Source organism: Triticum urartu, chromosome 4A, assembly GCF_056163025.1.
Source record: "Triticum urartu cultivar PI428250 chromosome 4A, HENAU_Tu73, whole genome shotgun sequence".
In the NCBI taxonomy this organism is placed as follows: domain Eukaryota; kingdom Viridiplantae; phylum Streptophyta; class Magnoliopsida; order Poales; family Poaceae; genus Triticum; species Triticum urartu.
In genome coordinates, this window is record NC_141876.1 from 116,979,914 (window position 1) to 116,998,455 (window position 18,542).

General features: G+C 43.8%; 2 protein-coding genes across 2 annotated transcripts; one reads left to right on the forward strand and one right to left on the reverse strand.

Moving 5' to 3' along the window:
* Positions 1-531: 531 nt before the first annotated feature.
* Positions 532-5,103, forward strand: LOC125551050 (Tetratricopeptide repeat (TPR)-like superfamily protein). The gene has a single exon (XM_048714202.2). It carries the CDS (start codon positions 676-678, stop codon positions 2,683-2,685), a length of 2,010 nt encoding a protein of 669 aa, XP_048570159.2. The 5' UTR covers positions 532-675; the 3' UTR covers positions 2,686-5,103.
* Positions 5,104-5,116: 13 nt separating this feature from the next.
* LOC125551051 (cyclin-T1-3) lies at positions 5,117-9,935 on the reverse strand. Its single transcript, XM_048714203.2, has 7 exons — positions 9,701-9,935; positions 8,623-8,891; positions 7,901-7,982; positions 7,309-7,443; positions 6,864-7,039; positions 6,627-6,778; positions 5,117-6,001 (listed from the first exon to the last, which is right to left on the reverse strand). Exons 2-7 carry the CDS (start codon positions 8,859-8,861, stop codon positions 5,364-5,366), a joined length of 1,422 nt encoding a protein of 473 aa, XP_048570160.1. The 5' UTR covers positions 8,862-8,891; positions 9,701-9,935; the 3' UTR covers positions 5,117-5,363.
* Positions 9,936-18,542: the final 8,607 nt, after the last annotated feature.

The window sequence follows — 18,542 nt, forward strand, 5'->3', positions numbered from 1 at the left end:
GATCACATGGCAACTCTCTCTTTTATCCGAACATGTTTTTTTGCCATGCCTTTTTTTATAGTGCTGCATGGCAACTGTCTAGTGTTAGTAGGTGGCAACTCCTAAAGTTTTAAAATCATGGCAACTGCAGTAGACCAGATCACACATGGCAACAGTTGTAGTTGTCCAAAAAATGGCAATCTGGAACTTTGACCTGAGATGGCAACTGCAGTTGAGCAAACATGGCAACTGTAGTTGTCCGACATGGCAACCGCAGTTCAGCGACATGGCAACTGCACTTAAACGAACATGGACGAGGGTCCGTCCCATGGCAACTGCAGGCGCGCGGTAAAGTGTCACGTGGGGCGTGCGGGACCACGAGGTGCGAGGCCTGATGTACCGGGCGTGTGGGCATTATCTATTTCGCCCACACACACGCGTGTAAGAGGGACCAGGAGGAAAAAAAGAGGCATGTGGGTGCTAGTTGTTTTGCCCACACACAAGCGTGTAGGCTGATCCTCTTAGACACCACACAGAACGTGTGAGCAGATCCCTTAACGCCCACCCGTGTGGCAGTTATCTGCGTTCTAAACCAAACACACCCTACGTCTTCCTTCTCCCTCGGAACCTCTCTCACGAAAGCGCTCATCAACCTCCGCTCCTGGCTGCGCTGTGGCCACCACCGGCATCTCAGGAATGGCGGCAGCAAGAGTGCAGCCTCCGCTCAACCCACGAGCGGCGTCGCCTTCCACGGCAGTCCCCGCCTCCAACACTCAAAGCCTACAGAGCACGCCCATCCACAGTTCCACCCCTTCCGTCCGCGCACTGTTCCTCCGCGCCGTGGACCCCTCCCGTCCTGCCTCCTGGTCCGCCGCCGTCGCCGACCTCCTTGCTTCCGGAGACGCCGTCGCCGCTCTGGCCACCTTTGCCGCCGCTCTCCGCGCTAACCCGGCCGCGCTCCTCCCGGCCCTTCCCCCCGCCTTCCGCGCAGCTGCCGCCGCCACCTCCCTCGCCGCCGGCCGCCAGCTACACCTCCTTGCACTCCGTTCCGGCCTCTTTCCCTCTGACCCCTTCTCCGCCTCCGCTCTTCTCCACATGTACCACCACTGCTGCCGCCCGCTCGACGCCCGTAAGGCGTTCGATGAAATTCCCAGCCCCAACCCCGTCATTATCACGGCCATGTGCTCTGGCTACCTGCGAAACAATCTAGTCTACCCCTCGCTTTCTCTCTTCCGCGACTTGCTCGCGTCTGGTTCTGCCATGGCGGTGGACGAGGCGGCTGTGCTTGTGGCGTTCTCCTCGTCGGCCCGTGTCCCTGTCCGCGGAATTACTGCTAGCCTTCATGCGCTTATTGTGAAGATTGGCTTGGACGTGGATGCTGGGGTGGTCAACACGATGTTAGACGCTTATGCCAAAGGCGGTGGTCGTGACCTGCCGGTTGCGAGGAAGGTGTTTGATACCATGGAGAAGGATGTGGTGTCCTGGAATACGATGATTGCGCTGTATGCTCAGAATGGGTTGTCGGCGGAGGCCCTGGAGCTGTATGGCAAGATGCTGAATGTTGGTGGAGGCATTAGGTACAATGCTGTGACGTTCTCTGCTGTGTTACTGGCTTGCGCACATGCTGGGACGATACAGACTGGAAAGCGCATTCATAATCAGGTGGTAAGAATGGGTTTGGAGGAAAATACCTATGTTGGAACTTCTGTAGTTGATATGTACAGCAAGTGCGGAAGAGTGGAAATGGCAAGAAAGGCTTTCGGCAAAATTAAGCAGAAGAATGTCCTGTCATGGTCTGCCATGATTACTGGTTATGGTATGCATGGTCATGGACAAGACGCCCTTGAAGTTTTCAATGAGATGTGCAGATCGGGGCAAAACCCTAACTACATAACTTTTATCTCCGTTTTAGCTGCTTGCAGTCATGCTGGTCTTTTAGATATGGGCCGTTATTGGTACAAAACCATGAGGAATAAGTTTGGGATTGAACCTGGAGTGGAACACTACGGATGCATGGTGGATCTTCTTGGCCGTGCCGGTTGTCTTGATGAGGCTTATGGCCTCATTAAAGAAATGAAGGTTAAACCTGATGCTGCTATCTGGGGAGCTCTTCTTAGTGCATGCCGAGTCCAGAAAAATGTTGAGCTGGCAGAAATTTCTGCGAAAAGATTGTTTGAGTTAGATGCGACCAACAGTGGGTACTATGTTTTATTGTCCAATATATATGCAGAAGCTGGAATGTGGACAGATGTGGAGAGAATGAGAGTTCTGGTTAAAACAAGAGGAATAGAAAAACCTCCAGGGTATAGCTCAGTTGAATTGAAAGGTAAAACCCATGTGTTTTATGTTGGCGACACGAGTCATCCTCAGCACAAGGAGATCTATTCTTATCTGGGGAAACTGCTTGAGATAGCGCAAAAAGCAGGCTATGTACCAAACACGGGTTCTGTTCATCATGATTTGGATGAAGAGGAGAAAGAATCTGCGTTGCGCATCCACAGTGAAAAGCTTGCTGTTGCTTTTGCTCTGATGAACTCTGTCCCGGGTTCAGTAATCCATGTGATAAAGAATCTTCGGGTCTGTACTGATTGCCATGCAGTAATCAAGTTTATTTCCAAGTCCGCTGAACGAGAAATTATTGTTAGAGATTTACAGCGCTTTCATCATTTTAAGGATGGATCATGCTCTTGTGGAGATTATTGGTGATAGGGTCGTGCAAGAGGGCTGAGGTCGTGATACCATCTTCGTTGTCCGTCATACCACCATTGTATTATGTACATGCCAATTTATTTCCAAGACATATTGTTACACCTCATCTCGATTAGGCTAATGACATCGCCTTGCTGCCCTGAATACTGGGAACTTAGAAGATTTTATAGCTTGGCATAAATAAAAAAATTACGCCTTTTCTGTAAGATCTGCATACTATAATGAATGGCACAACAAGTTGGTTCAAGGAGACGTCGATCGGATGGACAAGGCAGCTCGAGGCTGAACCCAGTATGGGAGATCTCCTATGGAACTTACATGTCCCCAGCAAGGTATTGTTTCCTATGGAGGGCTCTTCACAGTGTGATACCGGGGATGATTGTTCTTGCAGGTAGGCATATCAAGACCTCACCCCAATGTCCCATCTGCTGCTGGGGAGCCAAGGATATAAAGCACCTGATGTTCACGGGAGGCGTGGCATGCGAGGAAGGTTTGGCAAGCGCAGGGACTTGAGGTGTTCATCAAACAAGCAATGCAGATTGATCGATCACGGGTCAGTGATGCTTGAGGAAACTTTGAGGAATACTGTCAAACATTCAGCGTTTATGGGTCGGTATGGTGTACAGGAGACGATCGCTGTAGGGGCATGGTATATCCTGTGGCAGCGACGGGAGGTTGTTAATCGAGGAGAGGTGGAACCTGCTCAGTCAACTGTGTTTGCAATTCAGGCTATTGGCGCGAACTATGCAAAGCTCTGAACAGTTCACAACCAGTCCTGATACGATGAGGGAAGCCTCATGGAATTATTATAAACTGAATGTGGATGCATCATCATCATACTTTTTGAAAATGGAACAGGGGCAGTGGCTGCGGTCCTCCGCAATGATCATGGTGAACCGGTCGCTGGGTTCTTGATCACATGTTGGACTCGGCCACGGTGGAGGCGACCGCTACCCAGAAGGGCCCGGAGCCCCGGAACTGGTTGAAAACTTGGGATGTAACACCATCATCGTCGAGTCTGACCGCCTGGAAGTGATTCAAGCATGCAACGGTTTGTTTGGTCAAGGTATGGAAGTGATTATGTTTAATTCTTATTCTCATGTGTATTGGGACGATGAACCCCTTAGCTATGTTTTATCGAATGATAAACGTGTACTGGTACCTGATCGACTGAAGTCCACCAAGTGGCTTCCCTAAACAAAGAACTGTTTGTCAAGCGATTCTCTGATTGCTCAAAACATCTCCTTCCAATTGAGGAACAATCCAATCTTATTTTGTTCCCTTTTTTTGAAATGGAACACTCGTATTCCATTACGGCACGGCCTGATCGCCGGTCACAACACTGATTACATCATCAGGGTAGCCAGTGAACCACTCTCTAAGTTCACCATCAGACAAGCCTGCACCCATAGCAGCCAGCTCATGCGCTGGTTTATTACAAGATCTCGGTGCATACACCACTTGGGCCTCAATGAAGAGGGTTCTAAGCTTAATATCGCTAAACAGGGCACCAAGAGGCGCAAGGTCGTAGGCATTGGAGGAAATGGCTTGCTTCAAAACAAGGCAGCCGGTGTCAGAAATTGCCCGCTCAACTCCTAACCGATCTGCCAAGGACACAGCCTGATATAGGGTGTTTGGCACCAGCAGCTGCAAACCAAATATCCAGTGTATCATGATACAGATGAGTCCCCAACCACCTGCTCTAGACCGCTCTGAAAACGCCTCGTCGGTATTGATCCTCACCATATGACTCGGCGGCCTCCCCCATCTACACCGCTGCACGACCGGTACAGTGGGTTTTGGCCCTAGACTCCCTCCATTCGTCAGTGTATGGAAAAGCTTCAAGCTCAAGTCTTCTTTCGCCATGATTGCCTCTGTTGCGTTCCGTCCACCAGCACCAAAGCAAGGCTCCTCCGGTAGGGAGAATATTACCGGCAAAAGCTCTTTGGCCGAGACACAAAAACCCTTTTGCATTCAAGGAGCCTGATCTCTCTCTCTCTCTTTTTGCGGGGATCAAGGAGCCTGATCCTGACATCCTCTAGACATTTCGTTCCATTTCTAGTCAGATGGTGAAGGATATTTCATTAGTAAATGCCAGAGTGGGTGGAGGGGATACGTATTTGTCGTTCTGGTTCAGACAAATTATATGAAATGATGATCACACATAATGAATTTTGATTCAATTGGTTCAAACAAACAAAAAACAGCAGAGACTGGACGGATAGTGCATGAACTGTAGTGCTGAGTTCTTCTGTAGTCTTGTTCCATCATGGCTCGAGTCTTCCACTGACCGGATCGATCAGCATGATCTGTCTAACAGAATGTACACCATCTGATCGCACAAAAGGTGGAGTAGCATCTCTCCCTACACATGGACGAACTTCCATGGATGCATAAAATTCATCAAACACCCATCAACAGCAGGGCGTCAAAACTGCAAAACACTCGCATAAGAGTCTCCATTTCACACAATTTTCACAGCATGGACCTGCTGCCCAATGTTGGATAACATCATCACTTGAAAATGCACGCCTACCCTGGGGAAATTCTTTTTCTCAATTATATAGTAGGAGTACATAACAGTTCAAATCCCCCAACATATCAAATTACAGTCTGCCGATTGTTCTACAGAGGGGAGGGGGGGGGGGGGGGGGGGGGTTGATGAATACTCAATTTCATGATCTCACCCTTTTAAGGTCCCTCTCGCCGTGATCATAGCTCCTGTGGTCATACACATCCTTCCTCTTCCGGTCGTCGAGCTCAGTCACGGTGGAAAGGTACTCTTGACTGTCCATGGAGAGCTCGCCCTCCTCGGCGTTCTGGTGCGGGGGCTGGGGCCAGCTCTGCCTTCTGTCGTGTTTCTTCTCATCCTTGACAGCCATCTCCACGCCATGCTCCAGCTCCCTCTCAATCAGGTCATCATCATCCATGATGTCAACCTTTCTACCGGCATCACCTTTTGATTTCCTCCGTTTCTCAAGCGCGGCTTTCACTTTATCCTTGTCTATCTTTTTCATTGCATCCATTGAGGATGACATATTGGGGCCTTCGTTGCTGCTGGCAATACCGTCCTTTGCTTCCACCTTGGGTATCCTCTGGTTTGAGTTTTGCTTCTCAGGGGGGCCTACCATGCTCGACTGTTGAGGTGCTTGATGATTTCCATGAGCATGACGCTCGTCAGCAGCTCCAGGAGCCTTCCCCACAGCACGTGGATTAACCACACTTGCAGAACTGCCTTCGGTATCATTCCCTTGGGACGGTGGTGGCACCACACGGTTTTGCTCGTAGAGCTCCAACATTTGGTTGCTGACCTCTGAAAAGAATAATAATCAAAATTAATATAAGCACGGGTGCTTGGTGTGTGTATGTTATTGGAGTACTTCACAACAAAGAGCATCAAAAGTAACAGTGGCAGAGAAAGGAGCATCACTTCTAGTAATAATGGATATAATTAACAGAAAGTAGTGCTTATTGCAAAATCACCAAAATAGAAGTGTCATCCTCATGTTAGATTGTATTTTTTTCATTTACATCTCTTTGCGATGCTACTAAGCTAATGTATGTATAACAAAAGTGATAAGATCTACCAATACACTAAAAAATAGACAAACCCAATTCTTTCAGGTTCCACACGAGAGGCCGGGTACACATGGTATGCTCCTGACATGACATTCCTAGCTTATCCCAGAACACTAATAATTATAAGGTTCCCTTGAGCACATCAAGCAACAGCATGTATCTTGCTTGACCTAGGCAACCTACACTTATCAGTTTTGAACCAATGATGAAATTTTGGTAATCCAATCCACACAGGCTCCTAGAAAGTTAAAGCATGTCAACAGCTGCTGCTACCTGCGAGGATGTGAAATACTATTCTGGGGAGATTGAATAGTACAATAGTGCAAACATGCACTAGTGAATTAAATCTAGAGACCAACCTTCCAACTGCCGCGGGGTTACATCAAACTCTTGCCACCAGACCTTCTCACCATCTGATGGAAGCTTGACTTTGAGGAACTTCGCAGCAAGGAAGATTGCGCCGGCCGTAATATGATTGGGTTTAAATTGGAGACAAAGCGAAGTACGTAGCCTGTACACCCCTTTAAGGCGCAGTAATTAAATAGGCATAATTGGGGGTTACTATGTTTGTAAGGATAAGTGTAATTTCGGCATACCCATCATTGACAAAATTCCACGCAACTTGAGCAAGCGCATTTTGAGCAACCTTGAATTTTTTTATTGCTTCAACCAAGGGCTTGTACGGGTGGTGCACATTCAGGTCAAAACCAAGTGTTATAAGCACAGCACGCTCCCCGATTAAAATAAGCTCCTTCTGTTGTTCATAAACCTCCTGCACAAAACAGCACAAAAATATCCTCAACAGTCATTCTTGTCATAGGAATCAGGGGATAAAATATAATGAATGTAAAGAATTTTTTTTGGCAGATTGGCGGAATAATTTCCCTCTGTCCCATAATATAAGAGCGTTTTTTACACTAAGTGTAGTGTCAAAACGCTCTTATATTATGGGAAGGAGGGAGTAGAAGTGTGGGGAAACAAGGATAGCACAGGCAACTACATAAGAAATATCAAGACAATACTTGCAATTAAATATGTCACCTTTTGCTTAATTCGAGCAACTGCGGCAGGATCCTTCTTGTGGATGATCTCATAAGAAATTAGTACGACATCCTTAATGGGTCTGGGAGTTTCTTCAACTTTACCCGCCAAGAACATGCAAACTGTGGCTATTGTCTGTAGGTTACAACGAGAACATACATTGAGAACTTACAATGAGCAGCAAGATCTATGTTGTAGGCTATACACACAACAGAAAAAAAAAAAAGACTGCATATCTCTTCCGCAAAGCAAAACAAGATTCACCATATCATGGAATCCAATAAAATATCATGAAATTAGTAGGACGTATATATACGTATTTTAGAGTGTAGATTCACTCATTTTGCTACATATGTAGTCCATATTTGGAATCGCTAAAAAGGCTTATATTTAGGAACGGAGGGAATATGATTTACAAGTGTCAGTCAACTATTTCTTATGTCTTTCACAAATCGGTGGCAAGCATTCACGATTAAACCCATATTAGAATACTGCCTACCATTCTATCATTCTATCATTCACATGTAAAGTCGAAAATATATAGTCCGACAGCAAACATGTACAAGCACATACAAATTTGAGTAAGGCTTACCAGTCTATCATTTTTGGCATGAGATTGACGAAGGAAAAAACGATGACAGAATACTATAGCTGTAGCAATTGTCACTTGAGGCCTACATTTTAAAGCCATTCACCATAAGGAAAACATATAATAATATATATAACTATCAACCATGCCAAAGAGCATAATTTATGCAGTAACTGATATACAGGGATGTTTAGCGATTCATAAACATTCACGGCGCAAGTACTTGAAGGACACAAAAGCCTAAATATATATACTAATTAGAGTTTGATCTTTTCTGTTCTACCCAAGCAAGGATGTACCCTAGGTTGCACCCCCCGTTGTATGCCTGACAAACATGAGTGGCCCCTAAAGTAATGAATCAATGAATACAACACTGGGGCTAAGGCTTAAACATTTTGTCTCTAGAGGGTGCAACCTAGGGTACAGAATGTAGTCATGTACAACTAGAGTACAACACTGTCATCAACAAAATGCAATCATTTATGCTTTAGATGTCCACTAGACTTTCCTTCGAGTTGCAAAATAAAATGAGCATGAAGCAATCATGAAGGGTTTCGAGTACTGCAAGCGGGCAAATGAGAAAGAAACAAGTGCTGCTTAAAAGAAATCAAGCTATCAGAAAATGACTAGTCCACACAAACATGAAAACAATAGGTAGGATTCCATAATGCTATTAAACAGCTATCTATTTCCCAGAAAAACAAGTAATGACAATATAATCTTACACTTTAAGTCTCATCCCAAAATCTTGAAGAAAGGTGCAGTATGACTTGCGAAGATAAGACTCCTTCTTCAGATCAATGCCATCTTTCCTTGAAAGGGAATTCTCCTCGATTTCTTTTCTACTAAAATACCATGAACCACCAAGGTTGCCACTTTCCACATGTCTACCATAGGGAGTTCTGTAAGGGCTGTTTTCTACAATTCCATGATGTGAAGAGTCACTTGTCTGCATGATATCCATGTATGATTTTCCTCTTTTCTTCTAAAGAACCTGACAAAGTGAGATATAATATATTGTCACCTCTGCAAACTTAATATCATAAGCATGCATAAAAGTAAGGGGGGCAGCTATGCACGTATAAATAAATGCATATACATTATTCACAATGTTATAAATCTAAAAGAAGCCTTTTCTGTGGACAAGATAACTTGGCATGCAAAGGATTCTGGATGAGTCCCAGATTATAACGATGAAGGGAAATAGGCAAATGTCCATATAGCTCTGAATCTTTGATGAACGGAATGCGTGACACGTGGATGATAATATAACAAATAAAAGGGTTTTCTCAAATACAACATGTCAATGCAGGCACCTACATTTACAAGGATAACGAGTTAACAACATGCAGATCATTCATGAAACAATTAGCCAGCACCAACACAAACCTCACTCCACCTTGACACAGGAGTAACGCAGTTCACCAAACAAAGCTGGACATTTTTCAAGCAATCGTTGAAATACTCTAAAACTCGATATTACAAGTGGCCACCATGAATTCCTCTTGAAATTTAGCTACATCTAATCGTCCAGTCACGAAAAACACATATAATGACCCAAAACTGAGCACGAGGTTACGATTTTATCATTTTAATAAGCCCGTCACGATTAAAGCGAGTAAATTTAGCTCCAGCAACCACGAACCAAATCGCATAGCATAGTAATAATCTAGGAAGTGTGCTTTCGAGCATTGGAGCTCTTAATTAGCAGGCATAATCGTACAAACCGAGAGCCGCAGAAGCAATTTGAACAAGAAAAAGAAGAAGATCTCGAAAGATAGACAAATCGGATCAGATCAGAACCTGAGAGATCAAGACGTAATCTAGCACGGGGACCGACCGGGCGGGCGTCACGGGGCGGGATAGTCGTCGCGTGCGGAGAGCCGCAGCCGGCAACGGCGATGCGGCGTAGAGGGGGGCGTGATGGCGAGGCGAGGCGGCGGCGGCGACGGCGACGGCGGTGGCGGAGGTATCGGGGATTGGGGAGCCTGCGAGGCTGGCTTGGACCGAACCCTGGCTAGCCTGTTTTGAGATTGTGCGTGCAGCGTGCACCTGGATGCGCCGTCGGATCGGTCGAGCGTGGAGGCTACTGAACCGTCGGATCACATTCCGGCTCCCGAATCCCGATTTGCCCCGCCATGAGTCAAGGAAGGGAACAATCATACTCCTTGCTGCTCATGGAGTACTTCTCACGCTGCAGGTGAGTCCCACCTATAATCTATCGCGTCCCACTATGATTTGATATTAGAAAGATGGACATTTCATCAATTTTAGCATAAATTAGGTGAGAATAAGTGAAATCCCCATCTAATAAATACATTTGCATAAACCTGGTATGCATAACTGAGCTGCAGTATGATATGAAAATAACTAAGCAGCAGCATAGTATGAAAACATCACACTTAAGATCTACTAAACCTTCAGTTACATATAGGATGAATCGACGAATCCACTAAACTTTCAGTTACATATACGAGTGAATCGATTTACGAGAGGATAATGAGAGTGCAAACCAAGACAACAATTAAAATGTGTGTCCATCGGTTGGTTAACTCTACCCACGTATATATAAAGTTGCAGAGTCTCGATGATGGCGAGAACACACAACTACTAATCAAGTAGACATGCGACGAGGATATGTTGGCCGCCAAGTCAAACTTCATAGAACAAAATTTTAGTCTGCAATACTACAACACTGAACTTTGTAGCTTCATAGAACATGTCCTTCGACAACTTTTTCTGAGATCATATAATAGATAAAAATGTCAGCTTGCAGATTCTGAGATCTTTATTTAAATAGTAGACAGATAGTAGAACTCATATAAGAGAAAAAAATGTCAGCTTGCATATTCTGAGATCTTTATTTAAATAGCAGACAACTAGCTCACTGTCCATCAGTCTTTTTTATAATGGCATTTTTGGCTGCGCGATCTCATTATTATAGAACACTGGGCGATCTCATACGTAAAAGCCATTTAGTCATTTGTACTTGATTTCTGTGGGTAGTGGATATTGATATATTGATATCAGGACATTTTAAAAGTAGACAGCTAGCTCACTGTCCATCAGTCTTTGAGATACAAAGAGAGTATTTGATTCCAGCATCGCTAGAATTATATCATCATATAATGTATTTCAGATGGGTCCTTTCTTTTCAAAAATGTACCGAAAGTACGTTTCATATAATGATGTACCAGAAGTGCACAGTACAACTAGCAGAATTACCTTAGGTGGTTCCAGCATCATCTTGCTCACCATCATGATCTTCAACTGTTGATTCCGCCTTTTGGCGATCTGCAATATTGAAGGCATTCAAAATGAAACATTTAACATGGATGGTATTAAATAAAGTATGGAAAAATAATTAAAAACATATTACCAACTGCTCGAAACCAATCCTCGAGGCACATCGGCGTCTCAACAGTATTCGGGATCAAACTACTTATTTGAGCAGTGATGATCCTTCCAGCATTGTTGAATGCAGCCTCTGCGGGCACTGTAGACGCAGACACTGCCAATATGTCCCGTGCTATAGCCGCAAGCATTGGATACTTTGGGGAGTGAATCTCCCACCACTTTAAGATATCCAATTTCTATCGACGAGGAAATAGATCTTCTTCAAGATATCGTTGTAGCTCATTTGAGTTCTGGGATCTTTTCAATCTCAAATACTTATCCCAGTCACCGAGAATGCCCTCGCCACCCTCCTCTGCAACCTCATCATCTTCATCAGAAGTGTCTTCATATTCAGATGCATATTCGGCAAATAGGATCTTCATCGTACTATTCACCTTGGTTAGATATTTTTGGGCGCCACCACCAAAAGTTGCCGTCAGTCGGAAGTGAACATATTCATATTTGTACCTCGGATCAAATATCACTAGCAGACAACTTGTTAAGAACAACTCCTCAAAATATTTGATCCATTTCTCCTCTATCTCTTTCACCATGGCAACAATGGTAGGATTTTCACTTATGACTTCTTTCTCCATTATCTGCTTCACATTACAGACCTCATAGAAGTACAGGTGAGAGGTGGGATATGTCCTACCCGAGATTTTCTTTGTGGTTGTGTAAAAAGCCCCCAAAAGATGGCAAATAGCTTCGGTCATCTCCCATTCACTATCTGAAGGAGCAATTTTATAAACTGAAAGTGATAAAGAAAAACTTTTACAAACTCTGTTTGCTCTTGTTGTTGTAAATATGTAAAGCCAGCATTTAAGTTTTCAGCAAAGATTATAACTAACCACATTCACAATAACGCTTAGGTCTCAAATTTACTCATATAAATAGCATAATCAACTAGCGAGCCATAATAATAAATCTCGGATGACAACACTTTCTCAAAACAATTATAATATGATATAACAAGATGGTATCTCACTAGCCCTTTCTGAGACCGCAAAACATAAATGCAGAGCACCTTTAAAGACCAAGGACTGACTAGACATTGTAATTCATGGTAAAAGAGATCCAGTCAAGTCATACTCAATGTAAACTAACAGTAATGAATGCAAATGACAGCGGTGCTCTCCAACTGGTGCTTTTTAATAAGAGGATGATGACTCAGCATAAAAGTAAATAGTTAGGCCCTTCGCAGAGGGAAGCAGGGATTTGTAGAGGTGCCAAAACTCGGTTTTGAAACAGAGGTTAATAATATTTTGAGCGGTATACTTTCATTGTCAACATAACAACCGAGAGATGACGATATCTTCCATGCTACACACATTATAGGCGGTTCCCAAACAGAATGATAAAGTTTATACTCCCCCTTCCACCAACAAGCATCAATCCATGGCTTGCTCGAAACAACGAGTGCCTCCAACTAACAAGAGTCCCATGGGGAGTTTTGTTTGTAATTATTTTGATTTAGTTTGCATAAAGCATGGGACTGGGCATCCCGGTGACCAGCCATTTATCTCGTGAGTGAGGAGCGGAGTCCACTCCTCTTGAGAATAACCCGCCTAACATGGAAGATACAAACAGCCCTAGTTGATACATGAGCTATTCGAGCATACAAAACAGGATATTTATTTGAAGGTTTAGAGTTTGGCACATACAAATTTACTTGGAACGGCAGGTAGATACCGTATATAGGTAGGTATAGTGGACTCATGTGGAATAACTTTGGGGTTTAAGGAGTTTGGATGCACAAGCAGTATTCCCACTTAGTGCAGGTGAAGGCTAGCAAAAGACTGGGAATCGACCAGCTAGAGAGCGACAATAGTCATGAACATGCATTAAAATTAATCAACACCGAATGTAATAATGAGTAGGATATAATCCACCATGAACATAAATATCGTGAAGGCTATGTTGATTTTGTTTCAACTACATGCGTGAACATGCGCCAAGTCAAGTCACTTAAATCATTCAGAGGAGGATACCACCCTATCATACCACATCATAATTATCTCAATAGCATGTTGGCACGCAAGGTAAACCATTATAACTCATTGCTAATCAAGCATGGCACAAGAAACTATGATCTCTAATTGTCATTGCAAACATGTTTATTCATAATAGGCTGAATCAGGAACGATGAACTAATCATATTTACAAAAACAAAAGAGGTCGAGTTCATACCAGCTTTTCTCATCTCAGCCAATCCATCATATATCATCATAATTGCCTCACTTGCACGACCGAACGATGTGAATAATAATAATAGTGCACGTGCATTGGACTAAGCTGGAATCTGCAAGCATTCAATAAACATGAGAAGACAAGGCAATATGGGCTATTTTGTCAGATAAACAATAATGCATACAAGAGCCACTTCAACAATTTAATTATGGTCTTCTCCTATCGATCCCCAAAGAAAAGAAAAGAAATAAAACTATTTACACGAGAAAGCTCCCAACAAGCAAAAGAAGAACATGGAATCTTTTGGAGTTTTCTTTTTAATTACTGCTACAAGCATGAAAATTAAACTGATTAAAATCTACAACTATTTTTTTTGGTTTTTCTTAAGGTTTATTAAACACACAAGAAGAAAGTATAAAAAGGAAAATAAACTAGCATGGATGATACAATGAAAAAGTATGAGCACCGTCCTCTAGCAATGAGTGTGTAAGCAGAAATGTAATGTCGGTGGGAAATACGTACTCCCCCAAGCTTAGGCTTTTGACCTAAGTTGGTCTATGGCCACGGCTGGCCTGGCGGATATCCATAATAGTAGCTAGGGTCGTACTGCGATGCAGCGGCTATCGCCTGCTGAGCTGCAGCATGGCGACGAGCGGCCTCCGCTCTCCTCTCGTACTCATCTGCCTCCTCTCTGGTATAGTATATCTTCCTCTTGCCTGATAATCAAAAAAGGCGGGAGCAGGGAGAGTAATACGGACATCACGGCATCTGTCAAAAATTAATCGATACTGGAGAGGTGATTCATTCCTCTCGACAAACTGGTGGTGAACCATAGCATTAAAATCTAGATAAGCAGGAAGTAATTCAATATCATCTTCGCGTATGGCTATACTAAGAAAATTAGCTATGCGGGTTGCATAAATTCCACCAAAGAAATCTCCATTAAGTCTATTAAGATGCAATCTACGTGCAACAATGACTCCCAAATTATAAGATTTGTCTCTTAACACAACACTCCTAAGAATACTGAGATCGGGGACACACATGTGACATGCCTCATCTTTACCATTAATGCATCTACCTATAAAGAGAGCAAAATAATATATAGCTGGAAAGTGAATGCTCTCTATGGTAGCTTGTGTAATATCTCTAGATTCTCCCACAGTTATGCTAGCAAGAAAATCTCTAAATTCAGATTTGCGAGGTCCCTTATACTACCCCATTGTGGAAGTTTACAAGCAGTGGTAAAATCCTCTAAGTCCATAGTGTAAGATTTATCATAAAGATCAAACTGGACTGTTGGAGAATTACGTGAAGTTGAAAATTCAAACCTCCTCACAAAGGTACTGGTGAGGTTGTGATACTGGCTGCACTTCTCTTCCTCGAAGCTCACAAGATCAACGTTACACAAATATGCGTTGAATTCTTCCTTAATTCCCGCTGGATCCATAAAGTTCTCAGAAGGCCATTCACAAGGACGCACTGGAGCGTCTATTGGTGGCTCGTCATCAGCATCACGCATTGCAAGCCTGGGTCCTTGCTTCCTTGAAGAACCACCTTGGAACATTTTCCTAAGCATTTTTCTTCCTTTGAAAAATTCTGAAATTTTTTAGTAACTTCAAAATAAAAGTAAACCAAACTCAATAATATTGATAGCAACTACTCCTACAAGCGCCTAGGGCCTATATCATGCATCAAAACTACTTGGAACCATATAAATTTGACATGCAAGCTCAAGAACAGGGTCACCTAAGCAGCAAAAATTTGTAATGAATAAAGCACCAGAACAAAAACTAATTGGACCAATGGAGGAGTCACATACCAAGGAACAGTCTCCTCAAGCAGTTTTGTGAGAGGTGCTTTGAGCAAGGAGATCGAAAATGGCAGCAAAGTGAGCTAGAACTCGTGCTTGAGCTGGATATTCGTGTTTGTGGGAGGAAGATGAAGTGTGTGGGTGCAGGAATAAGTGGAGGAGGGCCACTGTGGGCCCACGAGGCAGGGGGCGCGCCTAGGGGGGTAGGGCGCGCCCTCCACCCTCGTGGACAGGTGGTTGACCCCCCCTGCTATGTTCTTAGCGCCAAAAATTCTCAAATATTCTGGAAAAAATCATATTTAAATTTCAGGGCATTTGGAGAACTTTTATTTTCGAGGTATTTTTATATTGCACGGATAATCAGATAACAGACAGAAAAATATTTATTTTTATTTTATTTAATATAAATAACAAAAAGTAAAAGTGGGGTACAGAAGGTTGTGCCTTCTAGTTTCTTCCATCTCATGATCATCAAAAGGAATCCACTAACAAGGTTGATCAAGTCTTGTTAACGAACTCATTCCGAATAACATGGAACCGGAGAAATTTCGAATAACACTATGTTACCTCAACGGGGATATGCACATCCCGAGTAATAAGAATATCATATTTCTTCTTGACAGTAGGAAGAGGAAATTCAAAACCTCCAAATATAATCGATGGAATTTTTCCAATAGAGTTGATACTATGAACTTGAGGTTGTTTCCTCGGAAAGTGTACCGTATGCTCATTACCATTAACATGAAAAGTGACATTGTCTTTAGTGCAATCAATAACAGCCCCTGCAGTATTCAAAAAGGGTCTTCCAAGAATAATAGACATACTATATGTTGGAAATATGCCCTAGAGGCAATAATAAATTGATTATTATTATATTTCCTTGTTCATGATAATCGTTTATTATCCATGCTATAATTGTATTGATAGGAAACTCAGATACATGTGTGGATACATAGACAACACCATGTCCCTAGTGAGCCTCTAGTTGACTAGCTCATTGATCAATAGATGGTTATGGTTTCCTAACCATGGACATTGGATGTCGTTGATAACGGGATCACATCATTAGGAGAATGATGTGATGGACAAAGACCCAATCCTAAGCATAGCACTAGACCGTGTAGTTCGTATGCTAAAGCTTTTCTAATGTCAAGTATCATTTCCTTAGACCATGAGATTGTGCAACTCCCGGATGCCGTAGGAGTGCTTTGGGTGTACCAAACGTCACAACGTAACTGGGTGACTATAAAGGTGCACTACAGGTATCTCCGAAAGTGTCTGTTGGGTTGGCACGAATCGAGACTGGGATTTGTCACTCCGTGTAAACGGAGAGGTATCTCTGGGCCCACTCGGTAGGACATCATCATAATGTGCACAATGTGATCAAGGAGTTGATCACGGGATGATGTGTTACGGAACGAGTAAAGAGACTTGCCGGTAACGAGATTGAACAAGGTATTGGGATACCGACGATCGAATCTCGGGCAAGTATCGTACCGATAGACAAAGGGAATTGTATACGAGATTGATTAAGTCCTTGACATCGTGGTTCATCCGATGAGATCATCGTGGAACATGTGGGAGCCAACATGGGTATCCAGATCCCGCTGTTGGTTATTGACCGGAGATCGTCTCGGTCATGTCTGCATGTCTCCCGAACCCGTAGGGTCTACACACTTAAGGTTCGATGACGCTAGGGTTATAAAGGAAGTTTGTATGTGGTTACCGAATGTTGTTCGGAGTCCCGGATGAGATCCGGGACGTCACGAGGAGTTCCGGAATGGTCCGGAGGTAAAGATTTATATATGGGAAGTCCTGTTTTGGTTACCGGAAGAGTTTCGGGGTTTATCGGTAATGTACCGGGACCACCGGGAGGGTCCCGGGGGTCCACCAAGTGGGGCCACTTGCCCCGGGGGCCACATGGGCTGTAGGGAATGCTCCTTGGTCTACATGGGCCAAGGGCACCAGTCCCACTAAGGCCCATGCGCCTAGAAGGGGAGAGGGGGCAAACCCTAAGGGCAGATGGGCCCTAAGGCCCATATACCCTGCGCCTCCCTCTCCTCCCCCTTGTGGCCGCCACCCTTAGATGGGTTTGGGGATGCCGCCCCTCTAGGGGTGGGAACCCTAGAGGGGGCGCAGCCTCCTCCCCTTCCCCTATATATATGAGGCCTAAGGGGCTGCCCATAACACACGTGATTCGATCTCTCGTTGGTGCAGCCCTGCATCTCTTCTTCCTCATCTTCTGTGGTGCTTGGCGAAGCCCTGCAGGATAGCCACGCTCCTCCACCACCACCACGCCATTGTGCTGCTGCTGGATGGAGTCTTCCTCAACCTCTCCCTCTCTCCTTGCTGGATCAAGGCGTGGGAGACGTCACCGGGCTGTACGTGTGTTGAACGCGGAGGTGCCGTGCGTTCAGCACTTGGTCATCGGTGATTTGAATCACGACGAGTACGACTCCATCAACCCCGTTCACTTGAACGCTTACGCTTAGCGATCTACAAGGGTATGTAGATGCACTCTCCTTCCCCTCGTTGCTGGTCTCTCCATAGATAGATCTTGGTGACACGTAGGAAAATTTTGAATTTCTGCTACGTTCCCTAACACCATCGTCCTCGGGAATGTCAAGAATAACAAAGTCCGTTAAAATAGTAATGTTTGCAACTACAACAGGCACATCCTCACAAATACCGACAGGTATAGCAGTTGATTTATCATCCATTTGCAAAGATATTTCAGTAGGTGTCAACTTATTCAAATCAAGTCTACGATATAAAGAGAGAGGCATAACACTAACACCGGCTCCAAGATCACATAAAGCAGTTTTAACATAGTTTCTTTTAATGGAGCATGGTATAGTTGGTACACCAGGATCTCCAAGTTTCTTTGGTATTCCACCCTTAAAAGTATAATTAGCAAGCATGGTGGAAATTTCAGCTTCCGGTATCTTTCTTTTATTTGTAATAATATCTTTCATGTACTTAGCACAAGGATTGGTTTTGAGCATATCAGTTAATCGCATACGCAAAAAGATAGGTCTAATCATTTCAGCAAAGCGCTCAAAATCCTCATCATCCTTTTTCTTAGATGGTTTGGGAGGAAAAGGCATGGGTTTCTGAACCCAAGGTTCTCTTTCTTTACCATGTTTCCGAGCAACAAAGTCTTTCTTATCATAATTTTGGTTCTTTGATTGTGGGTTATCAAGATCAACAGCAGGTTCAATTTCTATATCATTATCATTACTAGGT